Source organism: Falco rusticolus, chromosome 12 (assembly GCF_015220075.1).
Source record: "Falco rusticolus isolate bFalRus1 chromosome 12, bFalRus1.pri, whole genome shotgun sequence".
Taxonomy (NCBI): domain Eukaryota; kingdom Metazoa; phylum Chordata; class Aves; order Falconiformes; family Falconidae; genus Falco; species Falco rusticolus.
Window position 1 is genome coordinate 13,078,234 of NC_051198.1, and position 23,675 is coordinate 13,101,908.

The window sequence follows — 23,675 nt, forward strand, 5'->3', positions numbered from 1 at the left end:
CCATCTTCAATGGGGTGGGGAGGAGGCAGAACCTGCTGGAGTCCCTCGCTGCCCACCAAGGCACTGTGGGGCACCGTGTTGCTGCTGTGGCAGCTGTTTGGGTGCAGGCTGCTAGAGCAGTGCTGCAGCTGAGCTAGCAAATGCCTTCAGGGTGCTTTTCTTTCCCTGGGACAGGACAGAAACATGTTTAAATGTTAAGATTTTTCTCTCTGTAGGAATGCTTTGCCAAATTGGTAGTCACTACTTTTTAACTTAATGTTTTGGGGTTGGGTTTTTTCTCATTTTTTCTTTAAATCTAGTAGAAAAGGTATCCCATTCCCAGCCTGGTAGTCAACCTATTTTCTTTCTGACCAAAGAGGGGGGAAAAAAATCTATTCCAACATCAGTCTGTCAGCAGGTGCTAGGGGCAGATATTGGGGAATTTATAGAGGCAGGATAGGATGGAAGGCCATGAGACTGCACAGGCACTTTCAAGAGTGCAGAGCTAGGAAAAGGAGCATAGGTAAAACTGCTGGAGAGCTAACAGCTCTGAAGCCTGGCCTGTGTTCAGCACCAGCTGTTATCCCTGCTGGCTCGGCTAACTGCACCGTGATAAGCAGCTCTTGTCCCTAGTCTCCTCCTCTGTTTCTTCTGCAGCCCTCACCAGTCTCCCTTTTCTCTAGCTCTGTTAGGCCAAGGGCCCATCTCTGACCACAGACCTCACCACTATTCGATCACATAGGCCTACAGTCAAGGTTTTTTTACCAGGCCTCCCATATGTACCAGTAGAATGTAACCACCCCAGTCAAGCCTCCCTGGCTCCAGTGTGGGGCCTGTGGAACTTGTGGTGGTACACATGCACCCCATAAAGGATGGGCTCCTCCAAAGCCTTGCTGCAGCACTGGCGCCCCTGACAGGCAAGTGTTCAGGAAGCCTCTGTACCATCTCTAGTACACAGGCTGCAGCTGTACCTGCTGAGGCTGCCCCAGCTGCATGATGCAGGGAATGCAGGAACCAAACCAGAATCAGGCTAACAGCTCTTCTACCTGCCCACCAGCACAAGCAGTAGTCCAAACCTGGCAGTGCTCCCCAGTCATGTGTGCAAGGATCTTGCATCAGGCCTTGTAGCTTTGGGTCCAACCCTGCCCAATACCTACCTGGGCAAAGGCACCTGTGTGGAAAGGAAAAACAGTTTTGCTGTCCCAGAGAGACTAGGGACAGATGAAGGGTTAGGAAGTTTCTCCCCTCCTTCCAGGTACATGGAAAAAATATTAAAAGAACATTTACCTCCAGGGCAATATGTGCAGCATATTTTTAATTTAATAAAATAAAAAGAGAAAAAAGTTGCCTTTTAAAAGTACCAAAACCTCCTGGCTTCTGTCAGGTTGTGTTGAGAAAAGAGTTGGCCAGTAAAACCCAGGCTCCCAGGGAAAAGCAGATTTCACTGCTCCATCCCCTACTGCCCGGAGAGCAGATGCCCACTCGCTCCATCCCCTGCTGCCTGTGGAGCAGGAACAAGGCACCGCAAGCGGGCTCTGCCCCATCTCTCCTCTTGACCCTTCAGACACAGTGGGGCTCTGGCCAGACCCCGGGAAAGCCTGGGCCAAAGCCTCCAGTTAGCAGGAAGAAGAGGGGCTATTTGTGCTTCTCTGAATGGCAACTGCAAAGTCCAGAAACCTGATGAAATGGCACTGAAACACCCCAAGGTGATGCTGGCTTTTGGGCAGTGCAGCCTTTGGCCTGTAACAGCAGCAGATGTAACCAAAAAGCTAGGACAACTCAGCAAGCACTGGGAACTGTAACAGCTAGTCTCAGTCTGCATAAAAATCAGCCTGGGCCAAAGGGAACAAAGTGTCTCAGAGCAGGGGCAATGAACTGATAAAACCAAACAGGGATGCTTTCACTGCAGAGTGCCCTCCTGGAGCAGATACCAGGTCTGGGGTAGGATGAGCTGGGAGTCCTTCCCTTAGCTGTGCCTGTCTTACCTGGAGCACCTCCTAGGAGGGGTGCTGAGGGCTCCCCCCTTCTTGGGACAGGCTCAGCTTGGGACTTGCCTCACATGGAGGTGTTTCAAAAAGAAAGCTAGTGTTTTGCTTGCACCTTCCTCCTCCTGAGCTCTGTAGTAGTGACAGAGGCAAGACAGTGCCAGGGAAAAGAGCTCCCCTGTTCATCAGTGACTTTGGAGAGAAGCCACGGGGCAGAGGTGGGGCAGGAGTACCAGCAGACCCACCCATGCTGGTTTGCCCCCAGGCCCATGCCTTGGCTAGAAGTCTTTGACCTATTAAGGCAAATGGAAAGGTTTGGAGCTGTGGCAGCCCAGAGCATTCCATGGGCTTGTTCCAGCCCCTTCCCCAGGAAAAGCAGGTGAGTCACTGGTCCAGCCTACCCATACCCCACCCTGCTCTTCAGCGGGTTCTGAGAAATCAAGCAAGTACCCCCACGTGGAGGCAGGACAGCAGGCACAGCTTAAATGCCATGGTCCCAGCTCCTTAGACCTTTTGTACGGGGGTCTCGCCTGGTGGGAGCTTCTTACTGCGCTTCTTCATGCGGCTGCGGGCATAGACGCGGAGGAAGAGGGCCATGAAGACAACAGCTACGCCCAGCCCACCCACGACAGTGACAGTGTGCCCGTAGATGAGGCAGGAAAGGAGGATGGCGAAGGCCTGGCGGAGTGTCATGATGATGGTGAAGACGGCTGCCCCGAACTGGTTGATGGTGTAGAAGATGAAGAGTTGGCCACAGGCAGAGCACACAGAGAGCAGCACGGCATGGGCCGTGAACTCTGAGTGGCGGGCCATGAAGCGTACCGACTCCAGCAAGGCACCCTGCTCCAAGAGTGAGCCCACCGTGAAAAGGCAAGAGAAGACATTGACGCCAAACATCATCTGCACAGGAGACATCTTATAGGTGAAGAGGGCATCCTGCCAGTTGGAGGTGAAGCTGTCAAAGATTATGTAGCCAGCCAGGAGGACTATGCCCGAGAACGTGGTGACAGTAGATGCGTGCCTGTTGGGAGCACTGGAGAGCAGGAACATGCTGACCCCCACGGAGATGAGGGCAGCAGTTAGGTATTCCCAGTACTCATAACTTTTGCGTGACACCAGTTTGCCCATCATCATCACTGGGATCACTTTAGAGGCCTTGGCTAGCACTTGGGTGGGGAAGCTGATGTATTTGAGTGCCTCATACTGGCACCAGCTGCTGAGGATGTTGGAGAGGGAGGCAAAGGAGTATTTGTACATAGGAGCCCCGTGGCGCGGCTGCTTGGTCAGGGCGCAGTACAGACCAGCCACTGTGAAGGCCAGGATGCGGTTCATGAACACCAAGAACTGGGAGTCCTTGAACTTCTCACCAGGGTCTGTTTCGGTGGCACCGTATGTTCTTGTCATCACACGCTCCTGGAGGACGCCCCATGTGAGGTAGGAGGCCTGTGAAGCGGGAGGAGCACAGGAAAGTCAGGACCCACAATGGCCACTGCAAGCAACCAGGGGAAGAACAGACCCCAGGAGATCCTTGCTTGCCCCAGCGCTGCGTCATCCTCTGCACAGCAATGCTTCCCTGAGACCCTGGGAGATGGGGCCACCCACCTGAGGGAACACACTGTCCCATGTGGTTACAACCAGGATCAAGCAAACCAGGCTCAGTTTACAGGCTCTTCAAGGGGAGAGTAGCCCGCAAAGCAAACATCCTGGTGTAGCAAGCAGTTACGCATTAAGTTGCCTGTTGAACCAGACTGACAGAATTGGGGAACGTTACCAATGCACAGCTGCAGTTTTGGTGCCAGCTCGCTGCGGCAGGTCCTGGCAGTTTTCCCAGTGGCCTCTGCATTGGTTTTCACTTCCAGCTCCCTGGGCCCAGTTCTTCCATCCAAATCAATTCTAGTTTCAAACCCATCAGATTCAATTATCTTCCAGGAATGATCACTGTTCTGGCTGTCACTGCAACTACTTCTGGTGCAACAGTACCAAATCCCTCACAGAATTACAGAATTAACACAGACATCCTCTCACCACACATTCCCTCCTGAGAAACTGAGGCAGAGAGGTGGAAGGACTTGTTGGTGACCCGCAGCAAGCCTGAAAGGGCTGGGATAGCAAGCCAGAGAGTTGGTGTCTTCTGCTGGCTGTGGGATGTGTGTGTTTTTGTATCATAATGCCCACATTTCTATTTTTAATCTCAGACCCCAAAAAGCTGCCCCTCCTAATGATGCTCAGGTTGTAGCTGAGACTTGGGGAAATGAAGAATAAAAATTACTGTTTATCTGTAGCTGAATTCAGTATTTCTCTCCAGTATTCAAATCCAATCCATCAAGGCAGGACGCATCAGCCCCAGAAGGTAACACAGAGGAAAGTGTGGGATATAAGAGGGTTCAAACTATCTGCTGCTCTAACATGAGGGCCAGAACAAGAGCAGCCCTAACAATCTGCTGAATCACAGAGTTTTCCCCCTCCGTGGCTGCAGAGGACTGCGATCAGATGGACAGGAGGTCTCAACCCAGATGACCAGCTAAATGGACCTTCAGAACCCTTAAAGGTGACACAGCAGCTCTGGTGGACTATCCTGGTTGAGAAGCTGTGTGCCAGCCTCTAACCCTGCCCTGATGAAGGACAGCACTGCATCCTTGACCTTCAAAGAAGTGATGGCCACAAACCGACTGCCCGCCTCCTCCTCCCAGAGTGGGAAAGCCACACACACAGGCACAGGGCCCCTACCTGTAGACCAGCAGCACAACAGAGCAGCTTGAAGACCTGTCGGGCTGTAGAGGACTCTGTGGGCTCTGCTCGAGGTGGTAGGGAGCCGTCTTCCTGGTGTACAGACTTCACCTCAGAGCCGAACACACATGATTTGATGACAGGGAAGCAAATGCCTCTGCCTGTATGGGGTAAGAGAACACAAAGACAGAATTAACCACAGCCTGGGCACCACAAGCTACACCAGCTTGAGAGCTGAAGCCGTCTTCCCTGCTAGCCTCCACATCTACTCATGCAGGGGCCTTGGAAAAATTTGTTTCAAGGTAGCACCTACACAGCTCTAGGATACAGCTCTGCCAATGGCTCAAGCCTGGTCTGACAGAGCAGGCTGGGGAAACAACCTGCCAGTGCTGAACAGGGTTGACTGAGGGGGTGTGGAGAGCTCAGAGGGAGGTCTGATGTGGAAGGCCTTCCTGCCCTTACCTGTCTCCAGGTAATTCCTTCTCTTGAAGTACTGGATGAGGAGGAATCCCGGCACCACAATACTTGCATAGCCAGCAGCATTAACAAAGAAACGGAAGAGCCAGAAGTCCCCCCACGAGTCCTGCAGGGCAGGGGGTATCTCTTCACCAGTAGCCATCGTAGGGGGAGAAGCATGCACGAGGGGAGGGCAAAATCTGCAGAGAGAGAAGAGGCTGGTGGTGGGCTACTGGTACACAGCCACCTCTGCTCCACATGCCTGCACCACCTGCTGCCTGGCCTGCTCCCCAGCAGCAGGCAGCACCCAGATCCTACCCCAGTGACAACAGTGATGGTGGCAGTACGTGGAGCATGGAAAGCCCTCTGGAGTTGGAAAAGCACATGCCAGACATTTATGTTTGCTTCTGTTAAGGGTGTTTGTTCTGGCTTAGGTACACGTGGACTTAGAAACTTGCGTTCCCAGTTGAACACTGTTGTAACCACCTGGTTTTGACAATGCCCTCACTCCAAATGCAAGCAGCACCTCACATCTCACCTTTTTAAGTTAAACTTTAGCACAGTTCCCGAGTGGAAAAGGTCACCGAATGGAAAAAGTGACTTCTACCTGGCAGCTCATATTTCACGCCTGTGGCCAGAAAGGCCTTCCTCTGAGAGCAAACAGTTCAGAGCTTCCCCCTCTGGCTGCACCAGGTGAGTGGAGGAGAGCCAGGGAGTGCTCAGGCTGCCAGCTCCCCACCTCCCCATGCAGCTCTGGAAGGGAGCATGCCGAGGCGTTCCTCACAGCTCACAGGAAATTACCAGGGCTCAGCCGCTTGGCAATACACAGCCAGAGAGCAAGGTTAGGAAGGAACTTTCCTACCAGCTGGCTGGTTGGGATTTTACTAGGACTATCTGACAAGGTATAGTTGATGTTCTTCAGCTATAGCCCTAAGTGGTGGCCTAGTCATCTTTAAAACAATTTTAATAATCCCTGGAAGAGTTATTCCCTCCACCATCCCCTCCCTCACAGAGGCAAACCTGTGATGTTCAGGGGCCACGCAAAGAACAAGAGTACAGGTACACAACAGGATGGGCAAGCGGGCAAGAACTTCCTATACCCAAGGCCACCTGCACGCTCCCCTCACACAGCAAGCTGTGGCTTCCTGCATGAGGTTGGGCGGTTTTCTTGGTCCATGCTCCATCCCTGCTCATTTCCCAAATAGCAAAAGCCTCCCAATTGCCTTGGGAGCCAGGTGAGGGTGCTGTGGGGCTGGCTATATAAACATGCCCCAAGGTATTAATACCCCCTCCCCAAAAAACAAGGTCAAAGGAATTTAGACCCTTTTTAGGGGTGTACCTGGCCCCAATATAATAATAGCTGTGACCTCTGGTAGCCCTCACATGAAACTCAGAGACTTACAAACTCAGAGCTTTAAAGGCAAGGAAGTCCCCTTCCGTTTCATGAACAAGCTTTCCCCACCCTCTTGTCCCCTTGGGAAAGGCCTCAGGGGCTTTTCATATCTGCAGTTGTTGCAGCCAGTCCCCCAGAGTCCAACATCCTGACCTAAGCTGAAGCTGTGTTTCACCCTGAAATCTCCCTTCTGTGACTTAAAGAACCCAGAAATTCCCAGCCCAGGGAGAGATGCAAACAGCTGGGGATGGGTTTCTGTGCCTGCTTCCTATTCCCCCCTGCTCTCCCCATAGAAGACAGTTTGACACCTCCAACACTGTCATTCCTGCTCCAGGGGCATCATCGCATGTATGGGTGCTGCGGGATGCAAGAAAAGGGCTTGGTCCAGGCACCTGGGGCTGAAGCTGCCCATATCCTCCTGGGTTTGCCCGTATTAAGTAACCGTGGCTGATTGCAGCAGCCCTCCTGCTGGGAAGATGGCGCAGAAATACCGTCCACTTTTGCAGAAGTTGGGATATTTTTTGGCAGGGTCGGTTGCTACACTCACAGGCCACGTCTCCCTTCAACTTGACAGAGACCGAAAGCCAGCCGGCTCCGTTCAGCATGACTGCGCCTGCTGTTACCCTGCTGGTCCCCTCTGCTGCCACGGGAGGAGGACCAGCTCTGCTCTCCCACAGCAACCACGAAGAGGCTACGGAGGGACAATGGCTCTCTCTATGCCTGCGCTAGCAGCTCCCAGGCCCCGAGAGCTGACTCAGTGCAGCAGGCCCTGCCCTCCCCGCTGAGGCTGGAAAGGAACAGGGATGCCAGTGTTACAGGTAGAAATAGGGGGGGCCACGCCGGGCAAGCAGGCGACAGGCTGAGACATGAAAGGAGCCTTAGTCTGGGGCCTGCGGAACAGCCAGGGAGCTGAGACAACAGACTCGGCTACTGTTCCCCTTGGCACAGGAGAGGCCGCTCTCAAACGCACCGCTTTAGAGCAGAGCTGGGCCACAGCCCTCTGCCTGTGATGCAAAATTTGGGTCCTGGGCCACAGGCCTGAAAAAAAACCCCTGCCCACAGCCCTGCTCCTCTCGAGCGCATCTCTAGCACCTCGAAGGGCTGAGGCCAAACGCAAGCCTGGAGCCTGGAAGGCCATGCCTCCCACTAACGGCCCGGGATCCTGCGCCCCCCTGCCCCGCAGCCGCTGCAAAGCCGGGTCGCAGGGACAAGCGGCCGCCTCTGCCCAGGGGCTGCCAGCAGCGGCAGCCGGGCGCCGGGCTCCCCGCCGGCCCGCCGCAGGGGCACCCCCGGCCGGGTCAGGGCCCGGCGGGCCCCGGGGGGTCCCCGGGCCGGGAAGAGGCGTGCGGGAAGCCCCCTTCCCGCGCCAGGGCCTTTCTGCCCTGAGGCTCCGGACGGGGCCCAGGCACGGGGAGAGGCAGCGCGCGGCCGAGTGCGGGGCGAGCGGAGCTCCGGGGCCGGTCTCCGCCTGGCGGCCACGTCCACGATAACGGGGCCGGCAACGCGGCGGCGGCCCTCGCCCACCCCAACGGAGCGGGACGGCTGCCGCCCGCGGCCGGGCGCCCACCCCGGCCTCACCACCCACCCTCCGCGCCCACCCCGGCCTCACGGCTCACCTGCGGCCCGGCCCCGGCCCCGGTCCCGGCCGGCTCCCCTCAGCTCCGCTCCCGGCGGCGGAACCCCCGCCCGGCGGGCGCGCAGCGGCGCCCCACAGCGCCCCCTGCCGCTCCGGAGGGGCCGCGGCTCCCGCGCCCGCCTGCGCGGCGGCTGGAGTGGGGCTGCCGGCCCTGCCAGCGGCGTCGGACGGGAGCCGGTACCGCTTCCCCCGCGCACCGCAGTGGGAAACACTGGATCAGGCAGGGGAAGTCAGCGGATCGCGGGGGCGCCGGGGCCGGGCCGAGAACCAGAAGAGGTTTCCAGGCCGGAGAGCCGCCCCCTGCCCACGCCGCCCCACTGCCGCGGCCCCGACAGGCCAACGCCGCGGTTGCTGCTCAGCTCCGGCCGAGCCTGACGCAAGGGAAAAGCCCGGCTGCGGCGCGGAACCCGCCCCCGGCCTCCCCCGGCGGGCACTGCCCGGGGGCTGCGGGGCAGGATGAGGCCTCGGCCGCCCCCGGCTCCCCGGCCCGGCAGCCTCGCGCCCCGTCCCGGCCCTGGCAGGGCTGCAGAGCCGGCTGCAGCCATCAGGGGGCTACCCAGTAACATTTTACAAGGCATCTTTTTTTTTTTTTTTTAAAAAATTATTTTATTTAAAAATTAAACAATGCAGATCACTTGCTGCTCCCTTTTCCCTCGCCTTCCCACCCCGCTGCAGCCCTGGCCCCGCCATGCCCCTCTGGCAGCACCCGTTGCTCCTGCTCTTGGGCCACCCGGCAGTGCCCCACATCTGTGAAGGTGGCATGGGACAGCCCCGCCGGGCACACACTACGGGCAGGTGTTGGCCAAACGCCCGTGAGCAGAACGACGTGGCTCGTTTGCAGCAGGTCTGAGGCCCTGCTAGAAGGTGAGAGGCAAAGACTGAAAAAAAATGGAGCAATCCAGCCCAGGGCTACCCACGCTGCCTTCCCAACAGCATTCCTTTGCTATCCCTCCAAGAAGGGAAGAGGAAGAGAGCAGCTCACTCCAGAGCATCTTGGGCGATTGCGCCATAAAGGATTTGCCCCAAACAACAGCAGCTGCTCCTAGGCAGCAAGTGGGGAATTTCCCTGGCTTCGGTGGGGTCAGGTGTCCCCAGTGTCTCCATTCCCACAGCACCTTTGGCTGCTGGTTCCCTAATGCGTCACACCTGCTCCTCTGGCTTTGCAAGGGGGCAGGGGAAGGGTGGTGAACTGAACAACAGAAGGGATGCGGAGATAACCCGGCAGTCTCTTCTGCTTCCAGCCAGGGGGAATCTAAAACCTAGGGGAGACCCACGCCCTAAGTTTTTTAACACACTTCCAAGCCAGGAGATGGGGCAGAATCTTTCTTTCCTCTTTACAAAAGAGAAAACTGCAGCACAGTAAGGCAGCAAGATGTCAGGCACAGCAGCAGAAGCAGAGATCCACAACCTGATCTTCCAGCACCTCCTACCCTCTTTCTTCAGCCCTGAAGCCAGACGCTCAACAGGACAGTATGGGAATGCAGCACCATGCTGAGATCCCCCAGCCTTGGCCTCGAGCACTGGAAAGGCTCTGCAAGTGGGGAAGCCCCTGTGCTCCCACTCGCCTCCTGCTGTGCAAAGAACCCAAGGGAGTGGGTGCACTGGGGAAGCCCCTGCAGCCCTCACGTGCCCAGGCACCTGGGGTAATGCTCAGCCTCCTGGTGCTGCGGGGGAGCAGGGTGGGTTAGATCACATGAGACCTCAGGTGCCCGCAGCAAGAAAAAACATTTATTAGAGTGAGTGTTAACTCTTCTCACCCCACACTTGTTCTGATGGCATTTGGGGGTGCCAGAGGATGCTCCATCCATCGTACAGTGTGAAAAGGAGTTCTCTCCTCTCCTTCCTTGTGTAAGCTGGAGACCCCAACAAGTCAGACCCATAGCAGGGAGGGAAAATTCAGTCCTGCTGCTGGGCACAAATACTGAAAGAAAAGCCTCCCCTGTGTAGTGCTCATAGTGCCACCTTCTTTCCTCTGGGAAGGCAGCCTGAGGCCAACAAAACTTTTCCAAAGAGGAGGCGGGGGGATAAGTCTCCCAAAGTGGCTCGGCTCCCACTGAACTGCAGGCAGGCAAGGTCCCAGCGGGCAGCAGGGCAGCAGCGCAGAGCGAGGAGGCAGCCTGACAGGCCAAAGGAGTCCAGCCGCTCATTCAGAGCACACGACAGGCTTCCCTGAGATCTTCAGGTCATCGAAGGGCAGCAAGGCAAGGAGCTGCAAAAGCCAAGGGTGTGAATGTGTAAGGATCCAGGGTTGCTGTCTCCACTGAGCTGGGACGGGGGCCTGCAGCCTCCCACCTCCCCAGGAAAGTGCCAAGAAACCCTCTCGGGGCTTTCCCTAGCGCTCGAGGCAACAGGCAGTCACCCCACGCGCTCCCAGAGCCAACACCTGCACCCTGTAGGGGAGGACAGGCATGGCTAGAAACTCCTAAGAGGTCCCCCCACACTGTCCAACTCCTGCATGTCCTGACACACAGAGCCACAGGCCTCCCCCTGCACAGACTCACGTCATCATTGCCATCAGCCAGGTCCTGAGCTGTCTCATTCTCCATGTTTCTCAGCAGAGTGTCAGCTCCAGAGTGCGAGAGGATGGCGGCGATGGCAGCATCCTTGCGGCCCACAGCCAGGTGGAGCGGTGTGCACCCGTTGTACATCTGGGCATCCACATACGCCCCGTTGTGCAGCAGGAACTGGACAGCCCTGCGGTTGTGGCACTCCACGGCCAGGTGCAATGGAGTCTTCCCGCTTGTGCCCTCCTGCAGCCCACAGACCACAGGGTGTGGGTGCGGGGTCCCCTCAGATGGGCCCTGCGGCACCCACCCACAGCCCCTTGACAGGGTACAGAGGGGGCAGTCCCCACCCCGATTGCTGTCAATGGCACCCAACAGCCCCTCAAGGACCTTTTTGCTCTGCTCCCTCAAAATGCAGTGTCTCCAAGCTCCACAGCAGTGCCTGCCCCAAGACTGGAAGAAGGGCTTAAGGGAGCCATGCATTGCACCCAGCCTTGCCCAAAACCCACACCATGCCCAGCCTTACCCGAACATCAATGTTTGCGCCACTTTCCAGCAGCAGAGACATCATTGGGATGTTTCCCTTCAAGGTGCTGATGTGCAGACAGGCCAAGCCTGAGATGGGGAGGCAGGAGAGAGAGCCACAGTCAGCCCAGACCATCCTGAGGGACACCAACCCTAGCCTCCTACCTGTTCTGCTGCACTCCTGGATCCCTGCATACACAACTCATGGTCTCTGACCCAACCCAGCCACTGGCTTTGCACCAGGCTGTCCCTAAGTCTCACCTTGCCAGTTCTGGAGCTGCAGGTCCTGGTGGTGCTGGACCATGTCCTCTGGTGGGGCCGTGCCCTGCAGTAGCTGCTGGGCGCACTGCAGGCGCTGCTGCTCACAGGCTAGGTGCAGCGGGGTGTTGCCATTGCGGTCCTGCAGCCTGGGGTTCACTCCCTTGTGTATCAGTGCCTGGATCACACTGGGCTGCTCCAGGTACACGGCGAGGTGGAGCGGGGTCTAGAGAGGAGGTAGGGGCAGAAATTAGGAAAGGGGGGGGATGTCCCACAGGACACCAGGCATGATGAGCCATGCCAGCCTACAGGACCCGGCCTGGCGGCGTGGGCAGGCGGCGGTGCAGGAGCCCATCACTGCCCCAGGGCTCAGCGTGGCTGACACTGTGTGTGGGTGCAAACACCTTGCTGCCCCCTCCCCCCTCCTCCCCAGCTCAGGGATCACCTGTAGGGGCAGATGTCACTCTCCCAGATTATCTACCCTGCCACATTCAAGGCATGCCTACTCCACCCTCCAGGGCTGTATGTAATGTCCTGGGGCCTTGTAAAGGACCCCTTCACCCTGCTGTGCTGGGAGCTGTCACACCTCTCAGTGTATCTCGCACACCCTTCTTCCCCTCCCTGAAAAGGGGCTGTTCACGTGGGACCTTCACCGTGCTCTGGAGGAAGCAGGTAGGGGGTCCTAGGGAAAGGGCAGATGGATTAGGCATCTATCTAGGGAGCAGCCTGCAGAACCTGCCTTCCTCCCACTTTCTGCCTATCATATTCATATACCTGGAAAAGATCATTTTGGATCTCCAGCACCTCCCTGGGCAGCTGAGCAATGCAGCAGAGTGCCACATCTGGGACACAGTGGATAATGGCCAGGTGAACCAACCTAGAGAGGGGATAAAGGGAACAGGAGAGGAAAAAGGAAAAAAGATTAGTCCCAAGTGCCGTGCTCAGCAGCAGAGATCCTCCACTGCTGCTGCATGCTCCCCCCCTCCCCCATTCCCTTTCGCTTCCCACCACCTCAAAGCTCCTCTATCCTGTCCTCTCCTTGGGGAAGCTCAGCGGCAGGGCAAGGCAGCAACAGGGCCTGAGGCTCCCCAGGGCAGTCCTTCACTCCGATCCCCACAGAGAATGGACATTCCTATTCCCACTAAGCACCACAAGGTCCTCCCTTGGACCTCACAGCATGCATGGGGCTTGGACCCAGCACCACCCAAAGCCAGGCCTCCAACTGGTGCAGGTCTGAAGAGCCTGGAATGCATTTTGCAGAGCCCAAGGGACAGGTTTGGTGGCTGCAGAGGGAGGTCTGGGCTCTGGCGGCTGCCCGGGGAATTCCAGTTCCCCACTGCTGGCTACGCACCGCACTTCTGCTTTCCCCCCCACGAAGACAGGCAGCCAAAGCCAGGCAGGAGCCCGGCACCAGTCCAAGATCACCTGCACGGCACAGTCCCTGTGCCAATCTGCCGGCTGACACCGATTTCCTCTTCTCTCCCCCACATCCTTCCCTTTCAGCACTGCTGCAGCAGGGCTGGCACAGCACAGAGGGACACTGGAGATGTGGCTGTCAAAGTCTGGTGGCCAGCAGGCAGCCCTGGTCCTCAGGACCACGGCACCCCCAGCCACGGAGCGGCTGGGCAGCCTGGAGTCCCCCAGCCCAAAGAGAGGCATTATTTCCAGCTGGGTCTGACACTAGCCCCCACACACAGTCAGAACAGAAGTGAGAGCACGATGGAGGCAGAGCTGAGGGAATTTCCAGTCCCCTCCACCAATCTGCTGTGCTCCTGGGCCCCCCTGGGCAGAGGGACTGGCCCCCCATTGCAGGGCAGCCCCCTTGGACTGGCCCTGGCCATTGTGGGGAGCAGCGAGGAGCAGGCAGTGACTGCAGAGCATGGCAGGCGCGAGCTGAGCCTCCTGCCACCTCCTCACTGCTGCGCTGGCGCCTCGGTGGCTTTTATCTCTGGCAGGGATCAGCTCCAAATCGAAGGTGAAGGCCAGGTTCTAAGCAGGCTCCTGACACCTGTGCTGCTTGGGAGAGGTGAGCAGGGCTGAGGGACAGAGGATGAGAGCTGTGCCAGCCCTGGCAAGACACCCCACTCGCCAGACAGCCCAGCTTTGGGATGACACTTTCAGTGTTGGGAATGGACAGCATCCCTCTACAGGTGAGAGGGCAAGACCTGGCCCTAAAGCACTGCAGCAAAGAAGTGGGGCTGGGGGCTAGCTTCTTGCCAGCTGCAGGGGGGACATGAGTGTGCCGAGAAGCCCAGAGGCCAGTCCCCCAAAATGTCCCTTATCCATGCCCTCCCAAGCGCTGCCTGAGGGCTGAGCCAGCACCAGGGACCCTGGGCACCCTCAGCTGAGACCCACATTTGGTGGCAAAACAAGACTGGTTCCCCTCCATCCTGCTGCCAGGGGAGCAGCTGTGCCGAACAGGAGAGGCTGCATCCCCGGGGAAGCCCTGGGTCATGCCGTGGCAGGGAATTCCCCACTGGAAGTAGAGGCCACCCACATTTGCCTCTGCACCGCCATGGGGTGCCCCCTCACTGCCGATGGTCCCCAGGGCAGGGGAGGAGGTTGCGAGCTGGGGCCAAGCAACCCCACGGGCAGGGTCCGGCCACCTTTGGCAGACCATGGGGCAGAGGCAGAGCCAAGGGGCACAAGCCAGGCTGGGGCAGGGGCAGGAGCGAGGGGCAGAGCTGGGGGACCAGCAGCAAGAGTACCCCTCCCCTCAGCAGGTTCTTACTGATTCCAGCTTGGGTATGATACAGGCAGGGAGATTCCCTGCTGGGTTTTGCATCAGGCCCCCGGTCCCCGCAGCAGCACCTGCATTGAGGTATCCTTTGCCCACTTGCAGGGACAGCCCCTGTTTCCCCAAACCTGCTCCCAGGCACCGTGTATGGGGGGAAGATGCCAAGATCTGCCTTCTTCAGGTATGGCAGAGATAAGACTGCTCAGACAGGGGACTTTCCAAGGCAATTCGGCTTGAACTTTAAACCTCTGCTGCTTTCACTTTCCAGAGCCACTCTGGGCTCCCAGGGGAGAGCGCAGCGCCCAGGGTTATGCCCTGCTGCAGCCAGCCCCCGCACGCCCAGGAATCCCCTGGCCCCTCTGCCATGACCCACCTCACATGCTGGGGCAGTCACCTGGGAGAGGTGGAAATCCCAGGAAGCCCACTGCCAGCACCTCACTCTTCCTGCCTCGGGTGGCTTTGCAGCTCGATGAGGTGGCAGAGCTGCTTGAGGCCTGACATTGAGCAAGTCTGGGCATCTATGCCACAATGAGGGTGACCATCCGCACCTGGCCAGAGCTCAGGCTTTCACTTTGAAGCTGGGATGTGCCTGCTCTGAAGGATTGTTTTCCCCTCACTCCCTCTTCCTTCTCCACCCGGGTGCAGCCTCCTCCTGCTCTTTCATTTCTGCATTCGTTCCTCCCTTTCCTCATTGCCAGCCCTCAACTTCCTGAAATGGCTGCGAGAGCCGTGAGCTACTTGGGGGAATCACAGTGAGGCCACCAGGCTGGGATGAGCCCACCAAGAGCAGGTGTGCACCAAGGCACTCTGTGCCACGGGCAGCAATGCCAACCAGGAATTGGGATTGTCTCCTGCTAACCTGGGAAACCTCCTATGCCCAGGAGACCTGAGGCACAGGCATCGTGCCAACCTCTGCTTTCTTCTGGCCAAGGCTACAAGCACCCCCCTCTCTCTGCCATGGCAGCCATGCGGTCCAGCTGCCGACAGGCTGCTGCATGCTGGCACGCAGTGCTCACAGCCCCAGAGCCAGGGCACAGCGATGGACTCGCTTGCTGCCAGGCACCCCGCCTCACCCAGCCACGGCCCCATGCCTTTGCCAGAACGAGCCCCCCACCCTGCCATGCTCAGACCCTTGCCCTTCCCTTGGCTGCTTACATGCCTCTCCTCTGCCTTTCCCTGCTTGCCTGCTCCCTCCCTCCCCATGTTCCTGCCAGCAGCAGCGCTCCTGCCTGCAGCCATGGGGGCGGGTGCCCAGCGGGGACTTTTGGAAAGGGTGACAGGGAGTTTTGGAAAGGGCATGGGATGGAGGAGCCGTGGGCAGGGGAAATGTGGCCAGCCTAGGAGTACAACTGCTGGACTCGTTGTCAGCTTTTCCACTTGCTCACCAGCTCCTACCTGGCACAGGGGGTCTCATTTGTGCTCTGAATCACAAAGGTCTCATGGGCACAGGGCATCCCTGGCACAAGGTGATCTACCCATCATCAGAGAGATAATGATCCTGGAGCAGAGGGGCAGACGCATTCCTGGGGATATTCCTGGGTCTGAGCACAATACGCCCAAGGTGGTCCTAGTTTAGGCATGAGGGCATCCACTTCCACAGTGCTGTCCCTCTCCTAGGCTTCTCGGTCACCTCAAGTGCCTGGTAGGAAAAGTGTCCACACCGGAGGACTGGAGGCAAGAGAATGGGGTAAGGGTGAAACCGAGCTCTGACACACAGGCATAACTGATGAAGTCCCACCAGCTCTCTGGCTATCCTCTTCCATCCCCCTAGAAAAGGGGCTGACCATGCAGATCCCCCCATCTGTGGAGCAAGACACCTTGTCCTCAAAGCAGCATCTCCCTTCACCATCTCACCCCAGAAACACCTAGGACAAGAGACTCAGCATTCAGTAGAATTTGCTTTGACAAGTTTTTCTCCCTTTCTAGAAAAGGTTTCTGTCTGTAGCAGTAACATCCACTCCTGGCTCCTTATTTTGGCTGAGCAGAGTGGTAGGAAATCCTGCAAACAATTCGCACAAGAGAAGTTTGTTCAGGGGAGGAAACGGCCCCAGCAGCAACAGAGAGAAGAGCGAGGGAGGAGGAAAAGAGCAGGGGAATTCCACGCTTACCCTGGTCTCCTGTTCCAGCCCTGTAACCTGCGCTGCTAACCGCTTCCTCAGCCATCAGCATGAACCTTTGCCAGCCGGCTCAGCAAGCACAGCTCCATCTTGCCCTGCAGCCCTCAGCCAGCTCAGCTCAGCTCCCTTCCTCCCCGCATACCAATGCAATGCTGCCTGGCTCCATAAAGTTGTTCCAGCTGCCCTCTGGCAGCTCCAAGGGAGCAGCGGATCACAGCCGCCTGTAGGCTCATCCCCATGTCCTCTGCTCCTGCCCTGGGTCTCCCGTTCTGCAGGTTTCTTCTACCCTTCCCTGGGCAGGGCACAGCTTCAATTGGAGCGGGGAGTGCGTGACTGGAAGGAGGCTGTGCCTAGCGAGATGCAGAGCCCCTTCAGTCACACTCGCTTCAGCCCCCCACACCGATCTCCAGCCTGGGCAGCAGTTGCTTCCCAGCCTGCGGCTCCTGCGGCCAAAGGGAGTGGTAGGAACTGATGGGCGAGCAGGGGAGACAGCCTCTGCCTTTCCTTGGTGCTCTGCAGAGGGTCTGGTCCAGGTTCTGGCGCATGAGGGGTGCAGGAGGCTGACTGGCAGGGGAGTCATTGCGAGAGGGCTGTGGGCGCCTCGTTTTTCAGTGAGGTGGGGGAGGAGGAGGAGGAGGTGGGGAGATGAAGGTGCCCCTATTCACCCACGTACAGCACCCCTGGCCTCACATTCTCTAGACTCTGCACCCACACATTTGAGCATTTTGCTCCATTTCTGAGCAAGATGATGGGTCTGGGATCGCAGAAGCACTAAACATCAGATGCATGCGGACCGGTCCCTGCAAAATGAGGGGTCTGTCCTGCACTACCGTCACTGCAGGGATGGGCCAAGCCAGAAAGCAGGTCCGCTCATCTCAGGAGGGCCCAGTCACAGGCTGGGAAGCCAGATGAACAATTGCAATAAAAGCAGCAAACATCCCAGAAGGTTCACTGTCTGTGGCAACTCCATTTCAAGCAGACCAAATTCCCATTCTCACTCACCAGGAGGCAAATATGTTGTCCTACAGTTTCTGTACACACAGAGATATCTTGAGGTCAGAACAGCCCCGTACAAGTGCCTGGACTTCACCAGTGCCTGTACAACTCACCCCAGCAATCATTCACAGCCCTAAACACATCTCACTGCCTCAGGATTTTCTTTTAATGAGACACCATCTGTAAGTCCAGGATATATTGGGGCTCTCCTTCAGCCCTGCATCTGTGCCAGTCAGAGGGGCTTCCCATCTCAGGGATGCAGAGAATCCCACGCAGAGCACTGAGAGTCACCCAGTAACCACTCCCACAGCCTCTCTTCCTACACAGTCATGCCTGAGTCCTCTTTTATCCACATTGTATTAAAAAAGAAACCCAAGACCAACAAAAATCAAAACTTCCTTTGTTAATTTAGCTGAGCTCAACCCTTTCTCAGCAGCAGCCAAGCCTGCCTGCAGAGTGCAAGGACCTGAAGCCCTCCCCTCGACTAATGTGTTACAGCCAGGCATGAGGCTTCTGCATCCCAGGACATGGAAATTTCCAGCCATTCTTTCCCTTCTTCTGTGCTGCAGTTCCCTGTGTCTCTCCCCAGCTCCAAGGCAAACCTAAGCAGGCGGAAAGTCTGAAGAAACTTCCTCCAGGCCAGGCTGAAGTCATACAAACAGGGAAAAAAATCTCTTCTTGCACGCATGATCTCAGAAGGCTGCCAGGACTTACCCACCTTATGCCAAGGCTGTACGTGTGTAACCCCTGCAGAAGCCAGCAACTTCTGGGGCATCCTCAAGGAGCCTGTGCAGAGCTGCTTGGCCTCGCCTGGAGGGGCACCAAGCCCTCCCCTGCTCTCCAAACTCCTGAGCACGCACAGAGCGAGAGCCAAGAGTCCAGGGACAGGGAGGCGGACGCAGGAGGTTCCCTTCTCCCTCCAGCCAGCCCCACACTGGGATTCATTTTCCTCCCTGTCCCACAATGACAGCGTGCTAGGGAGCAACTCGGGACAGACTTGAATTCCCCTGGCAATTGGGCAAGGAGGTTTCCAAAGCCACTCTGGAAAAACCAAGGGCATTCCAGTTTCCCATTAGCTATGGCCATCCTACTGCTGGGCAGCCAGCAACAGCTCAGCCCAGCCAGCAACCAGGTGTGCTCTCTGCATCAGACTTCTTTAATCCTTCTAAAACTGTGTCTCTCCAGTCTTCCGCTTCTTTTTTCTTCTTTCACAGTGGATCCCCTTTGCTGTCCCATGCTGAGCGTTCCCTCAGGCACCATGCTGGGATCCAGGGGTACAGGGGTTCAGCAGCACCCCTGTTCAGCAGGGCAAGCATCGAGCAAGCAGCTACACCAGAGAAGGCAGTCTGAATGGGGACAACCTCTATGCCCCTGCACAGGGAAGATCTCTAGCGCAGGGCTACTTGAGGTGGGAGGGTTACGACAGGCACATGCTGGTGAATGGTTAGAAGTGGCTCTTGGCCCCAAAGGATGAGCCCTCACGCTCAGTGGGTACCCACGCAGGCAAGGGCTCAGCGGGGAAGACCCATTCATTGCCATCACGTGGAGGAGAGCTCAGAACATCAGCTCCTGTGGGGCCCCAGTTTTACGCGATTAACTGTCCCCGAGCCCTTGTTAAGGCATCTCAGCCCACGAGTCACTGGCACGTGATTTCTTATCAGCAGATGGGGCAGCATTTGTCTCTGGTGGAAGGAGGAAGTCAGGCTTCCTCCGCTCCCCTCCCTCCCCAAAACACGCACCAGACCAAAACCGCTTGCTCCCATTTTCCATCTGAAGGAGGCCGAGATCTCTCTCCCATGATTGAGCTGGGGTCCCCCGACCTTCACCCCTGCAGAGAAGCCGTGCCGCTTTGGATGGAGCCCCATGCAGAAGACAGCCACCCTCCTGCAGGGGTGCAGCCCCCAGCCTTTCACAGCATGGCATGGCCGGAGGGCCCAGAGCAAGACTGCAGAAGTAGCGCTGCCTAATTTCCCACACTGATGAGTCAGCTCTGCCTCTCCAGAATTGACAGAGGCTGCCATAAGCCCAAGCGAATGGGGAGGTTATCCCTTGTGCTGGAACACAACAGGAGATCCCATCATAGTTCAACCCACCTCGAAGGAGCTGGTCCCACACCCACCCCTTTCCCAGGACACTGGACTCACGCATCTGCCTGGCAAGGCCAGGGAGAAGGGGGTTTCCTCGGTGAATCCTAACAAAGGTTGAGCTTGTCCGGAGGCTGGGGCACAGCCATAAAGCTGCCTGCAGCCTGCCCGGAGCTAGCCATGCCTGCAGCTGGAAAGCCCCTCTCTTACTTCCATGCCAAGCAGTCCCACGGGACTCAGTTCAGCAGAAAAGGAGATGGTTTATGTGGAAGAGACAAATGCTTGGAAGAGACCACGTGGTTCACGAGGAAAAGGCGGATGCTTGGAGGAGACTGCTGGAGCACATAGGGCTTTTTCTCTACCCAGCCACGGAATAAGCAGGATATGTATCGCTGCACTAAGTGCACCCATCATCTTCTGCCATTGACCCTGTTCCTCATCCTTGATCTCTCCTGCCAGGCCAGCTCTGCCGCTCTCTCAGGGACTGATGTGCTGGTGCCCGATAACTGCAGCCCTGACTTGCCTGAGGCAGAAGCGCTGCCAGTGGCACTAGGGAGGTGCATGTGGGGCTGATGCTTGGGCAAACGATTCTTGGAAGATGGCACCCACACATTTCACTGGCCATCGTACTCCCATCTCTCTGTTGGCCAATTTCCTTCCTGCAGAAGTGAGACTCCTTCTAATTTAAGCACGGGAATTGCCAGTTTTAGCCCCATTGCTTCATCCTGCCTGCATTAACACTGCTCTCCCACAGAGGCAGACAGGAAGGTATCCAAGAAGGATCCTGCTGACACTCCAACTGCCCAAGCATATGCCCCTTGCCTCTGCCTCCACCTTCTATACTTCCTTCACAAGCACTAGGCTGACAAACACAGCCCCCTTATATGCACAGCTCGAGGTGGGTGAGCCTGGGGGAACTACGGAGAGCCAAGATTTTTGTCAGATGGAGAGCCAAGACTTTTGCAAGACTCCCTTTGTGCAAGCCCAGTGCTCCTCTTCACTTGGTACCAGCCAGGGAGGGCATCTGGGGAAACGGCAACTACTTGGCCAAAACCCCTGAACTTTTTGTATTTTTCAGAATTATAATTACAGGAAAGTGTTGTTGCCCAAGTATTCTGAAATATAATGACAGTATGATGTTAGTTCTCAGCCTGGAGCTGTTTTGTGGCAGACACTCAAGTAAGGCACGCAAGGAAATGTGCTGCTCACTGAGATGAAAAGAAGTCGATGGATTTATCTGTTGGGATGAAAGGGATGCAGCCTGTGGCCATCTGATCCCTCTTCTCTGGAGACCTTCTGTCACCAGATGAGCAACTGCTCCATAGACTTGAGCATTACTATCAGCTCTGACTTGTTTTTGCATACAAAACCAGTGGCATTCAATGTGGCAGTTCAATGAGTTGCTGGGTGCTCACAGTCTCCATTTGCATTGATCGAGTGATGGATGTTCAGCATTTCTAAATATAAATGCCGCCTACCTCTGCCACAGGGTCAGGAGGAGAGACAGGAATAGCAGAGGCAGAAATCCACAGCCTCACTGCCCTAACCACAAGAATAGTTTTGGGTTTTTTTTTCCCCAGTGCTGGCAGTGGATCCCAGGAAAGCCGGCTCCTGAGTGGACACAGCCAGCCCAGAGCTGTACGCGCTGCACCACCAACTGACTTGCTGCTCCCTCCCTCTTCACAGATTTCCTGTTCTGAACGGCACTGTGAGTGAGAGAAAACAGAAGAGCAGCTGCAACCGTTTGAAGAGCTCTCCGAGAGCCTCTCCTGCCTACAGTAACCGAGGCGCTGCTTGTTAATGTTTCCCTAGTTAATGAGATGCTTGCATTAGGTCTCTCCAAGCAAGTCTGACAAGGGCTCAGCCACCTTACAAGAAAGCTCCACGCAGCAAAAGCATCTCCAAGAAGCTTCATCTACCAGGTTTACTAAAGAACAGTGAGTGGGGAGCCCTAGGCACAACCACGACAGACTACTCTGGGGGGCTTTTCTGAGGCGTTATTTCCACGGCTCTGCTTAAAAGACCCCTGGCTCCCTCCATGGGTACCTTGACTGTAGTGTTACAGCCAGGAAAGGTGGTGAAGCTCCTCCATGTGAAGGGGCCCCAGAGGCAGCCTGTAGATAGGACAGGACTAGAAAGCACTATCCAGGCGCCCATCTGGGGAGCGTGGGAGGCTGGGTTTAGTCAAACCTTGCTTGCTGTGAGACTTCCAGCCAATCCTCAGAGCAGATCCCACAGCAAGCATTAACGAACTAATTAGCAGATGCACAGGCTCCTTCCCAACCGGGAAGTAAACACTCAGGCTGGCTCCCAGCTCATCTTCAGCCTCAGAACCAGATGTGCTCTGCCAGGCAAGGACAGAGCCTCCCTGCTGCTCCCGCTACTGAAGACATTTGCCTGCTCACGTCAGTGCCTCTTAGTTTCTCTTCCTCCTGCACCATTACACAGTATTAAACTCCAGCCTGGGTTTGGGGCAAAGCTTTGCCCTTCTCAGCTGTGAGCACGCCTCACTCATGCTCTGCATGTGCACCCATGATGAAAACCTTCCGTCAAGGGAATGTACAACAGGCACGTGCCATGATTAGCTAAAGGCAGTTACCAGAAGCCAAACCAGCTAACTCCAGCGTGATGCCTCTGCCCTTGAGAGAGCATTACGGATGTGGGAAGGCCCTCCTCATTAAGAGAAACACTCGTCTCCATCACAGAGGCTCAGGAGGGGAGCCCTGCAGTGGGGCGTGCGTCACAAATGTGCTGAAAGCTGCAGCTGTGCGGGTGGCTTGGCAAAGCACGGCCACTTCCACCTGACACCAACAGCTCCGGGGCTGCTCGGTTGAGCAGCATCTGTGGCCCTAACACAGCCACCTCAGGTCTCGCCCTGCATAGCCTGTCTCGTTTCGTGTCTTGCTTAGGTGCCATCTCACCCAGCCGAGCCTTCCCCATTGGGGAGGAAATGTTGCACGCTCTGGGGAAGAGACGGTGTGGGGTGTGTGTGGGGGCTGATTTGCTCCCCCCCCCCCCGCCCCCGTTGCTAGCAGCCCAATAGCAAGTGGAAGTTGGCTTCTTACGGCGGTTCGTTCTGTGCCACGTTGCCGGGGGTGCCTCTCCCCGCTCACCCTGCCGGGCCCGGCCCAGCTGCCCCACCGCCCCGACCCCCCGGGAGGGTGCCCAGCCCGCACTCGTGCGCTGCCAGGGCGGCAGGCTCGGCACAGCAGCTCGGGGCGCCCCCGCAGCCCGGCTGAGCGGGGATGGCCGGGCAGCGCCGTAGATAAAGCCCGGCTTATCTCCAGGCGCCGGCTCCCCGCCGCCGGCCGGCTGCGAGGGGCTGAGCCCGGGGCTGGGGGGGCCCGGCGCTCGCCAGCCGCCCCCGGGGAGGGGGAGCGGGCGGGGGGCCGCGGGCACTCACGTGTCTCCGTCCTCCGAAACGTAGGTGAGCGCTTCCAGCTGCTGCCGGCTGAGCCCCTCGGGCGGCGGCGGCTCCTCGGCGCTGCAGGCGGGCGGCAGCCCGGGCAGCGGCTCGGGCAGGGCGCCGGAGCCGTAGCTGGAGTCGAGCCGCTCCTCGGCGGCGCCGCTCTCGGCGAGGGTCTCGGCGGCGGCGGGGCTCTCGGCGGCGGTCTCCCGCCCGCCCGGCAGCGAGCGCAGCGACTCGATGCCCGAGTCGCACTGCCCGTCCTCGCCCTCCCAGCCCGCCGCCTCCTTGCGGCACTCGCCGCCCGCCGCCCGCGACATGGCTCAGCGCCCGCCGCCCGCCCGGCCCGGCCCCGGCCCCGACCCCGGCCCCGGCGCCGGGGGGCTCATGGCCGGAAAGCCAGCGAGCGGCGGCCGGCGCGGAGCCTGAGGCGGCCGGCTCCTCCTCCGCCGCTGCCCGCACTGACTCAGCCGCGCCCGGCCCCGCCCGCCCGGGATTCCCCCGCCGCCGCCGCGCCGGCCCGGCCCCCCCCGCACCCCGAACGGGGGCTGCCCCCCCTCCGGCTTTGCCCGGGGGCAGCGCAGGAGCGCTAGGGGGGGGACGGCCCACCCGCGGGCACGGCACGCGTGGGCGAGGGCCGGCAGCCCGGGGTGCGCGGGGGGGGGCGGCTGCGCTGCGCTACTCTGCGGCGGTGTGTCCCGGCCGGCCTCCCCCTGCCCGGTTTGTCTGGGTTCTCCAAACAGCAGGGAGATGCACCGGGGGGGCAGAGGGACCGTGCCAAAGCTGAGGGGTGTGGGTGAGGATGCTGTTCTGGGTGCAGGTGGTGCCCGAAGCCGCAGGCTTTGTGGGAAACCATAGGGTGGGTGTCACTG

General features: G+C 58.0%; 2 protein-coding genes across 2 annotated transcripts; both read right to left on the reverse strand.

The window, feature by feature from the left end:
* Window positions 1-1,267: 1,267 nt before the first annotated feature.
* On the reverse strand, window positions 1,268-8,219 carry SLC35B2 (solute carrier family 35 member B2). Its single transcript, XM_037405997.1, has 4 exons — window positions 8,157-8,219; window positions 5,154-5,347; window positions 4,692-4,852; window positions 1,268-3,407 (listed from the first exon to the last, which is right to left on the reverse strand). Exons 2-4 carry the CDS (start codon window positions 5,308-5,310, stop codon window positions 2,469-2,471), a joined length of 1,257 nt encoding a protein of 418 aa, XP_037261894.1. The 5' UTR covers window positions 5,311-5,347; window positions 8,157-8,219; the 3' UTR covers window positions 1,268-2,468.
* Window positions 8,220-9,882: 1,663 nt separating this feature from the next.
* NFKBIE (NFKB inhibitor epsilon) lies at window positions 9,883-23,232 on the reverse strand. The gene is made up of 6 exons (XM_037405998.1): window positions 22,801-23,232; window positions 12,238-12,340; window positions 11,467-11,689; window positions 11,207-11,295; window positions 10,678-10,926; window positions 9,883-10,385 (listed from the first exon to the last, which is right to left on the reverse strand). Exons 1-6 carry the CDS (start codon window positions 23,121-23,123, stop codon window positions 10,320-10,322), a joined length of 1,053 nt encoding a protein of 350 aa, XP_037261895.1. The 5' UTR covers window positions 23,124-23,232; the 3' UTR covers window positions 9,883-10,319.
* Window positions 23,233-23,675: the final 443 nt, after the last annotated feature.

Excerpts from the sequence above, each read along its gene's own strand:
- SLC35B2 (XM_037405997.1), bottom strand. The coding sequence starts at position 5,310 with ATGGCTACTGGTGAAGAGATACCCCCTGCCCTGCAGGACTCGTGGGGG. Across the intron at positions 4,853-5,153 it reads AAGGAATTACCTGGAGACAG|GCAGAGGCATTTGCTTCCCT; the intron begins GTAAGGGCAGGA and ends TACCCCATACAG. Across the intron at positions 3,408-4,691 it reads GTTGTGCTGCTGGTCTACAG|GCCTCCTACCTCACATGGGG; the intron begins GTAGGGGCCCTG and ends CCCGCTTCACAG.
- NFKBIE (XM_037405998.1), bottom strand. The coding sequence starts at position 23,123 with ATGTCGCGGGCGGCGGGCGGCGAGTGCCGCAAGGAGGCGGCGGGCTGG. Across the intron at positions 11,296-11,466 it reads GCAGCTCCAGAACTGGCAAG|GCTTGGCCTGTCTGCACATC; the intron begins GTGAGACTTAGG and ends TCCCCATCTCAG. Across the intron at positions 10,386-10,677 it reads TGGCTGATGGCAATGATGAC|CTCCTTGCCTTGCTGCCCTT; the intron begins GTGAGTCTGTGC and ends TGGCTTTTGCAG.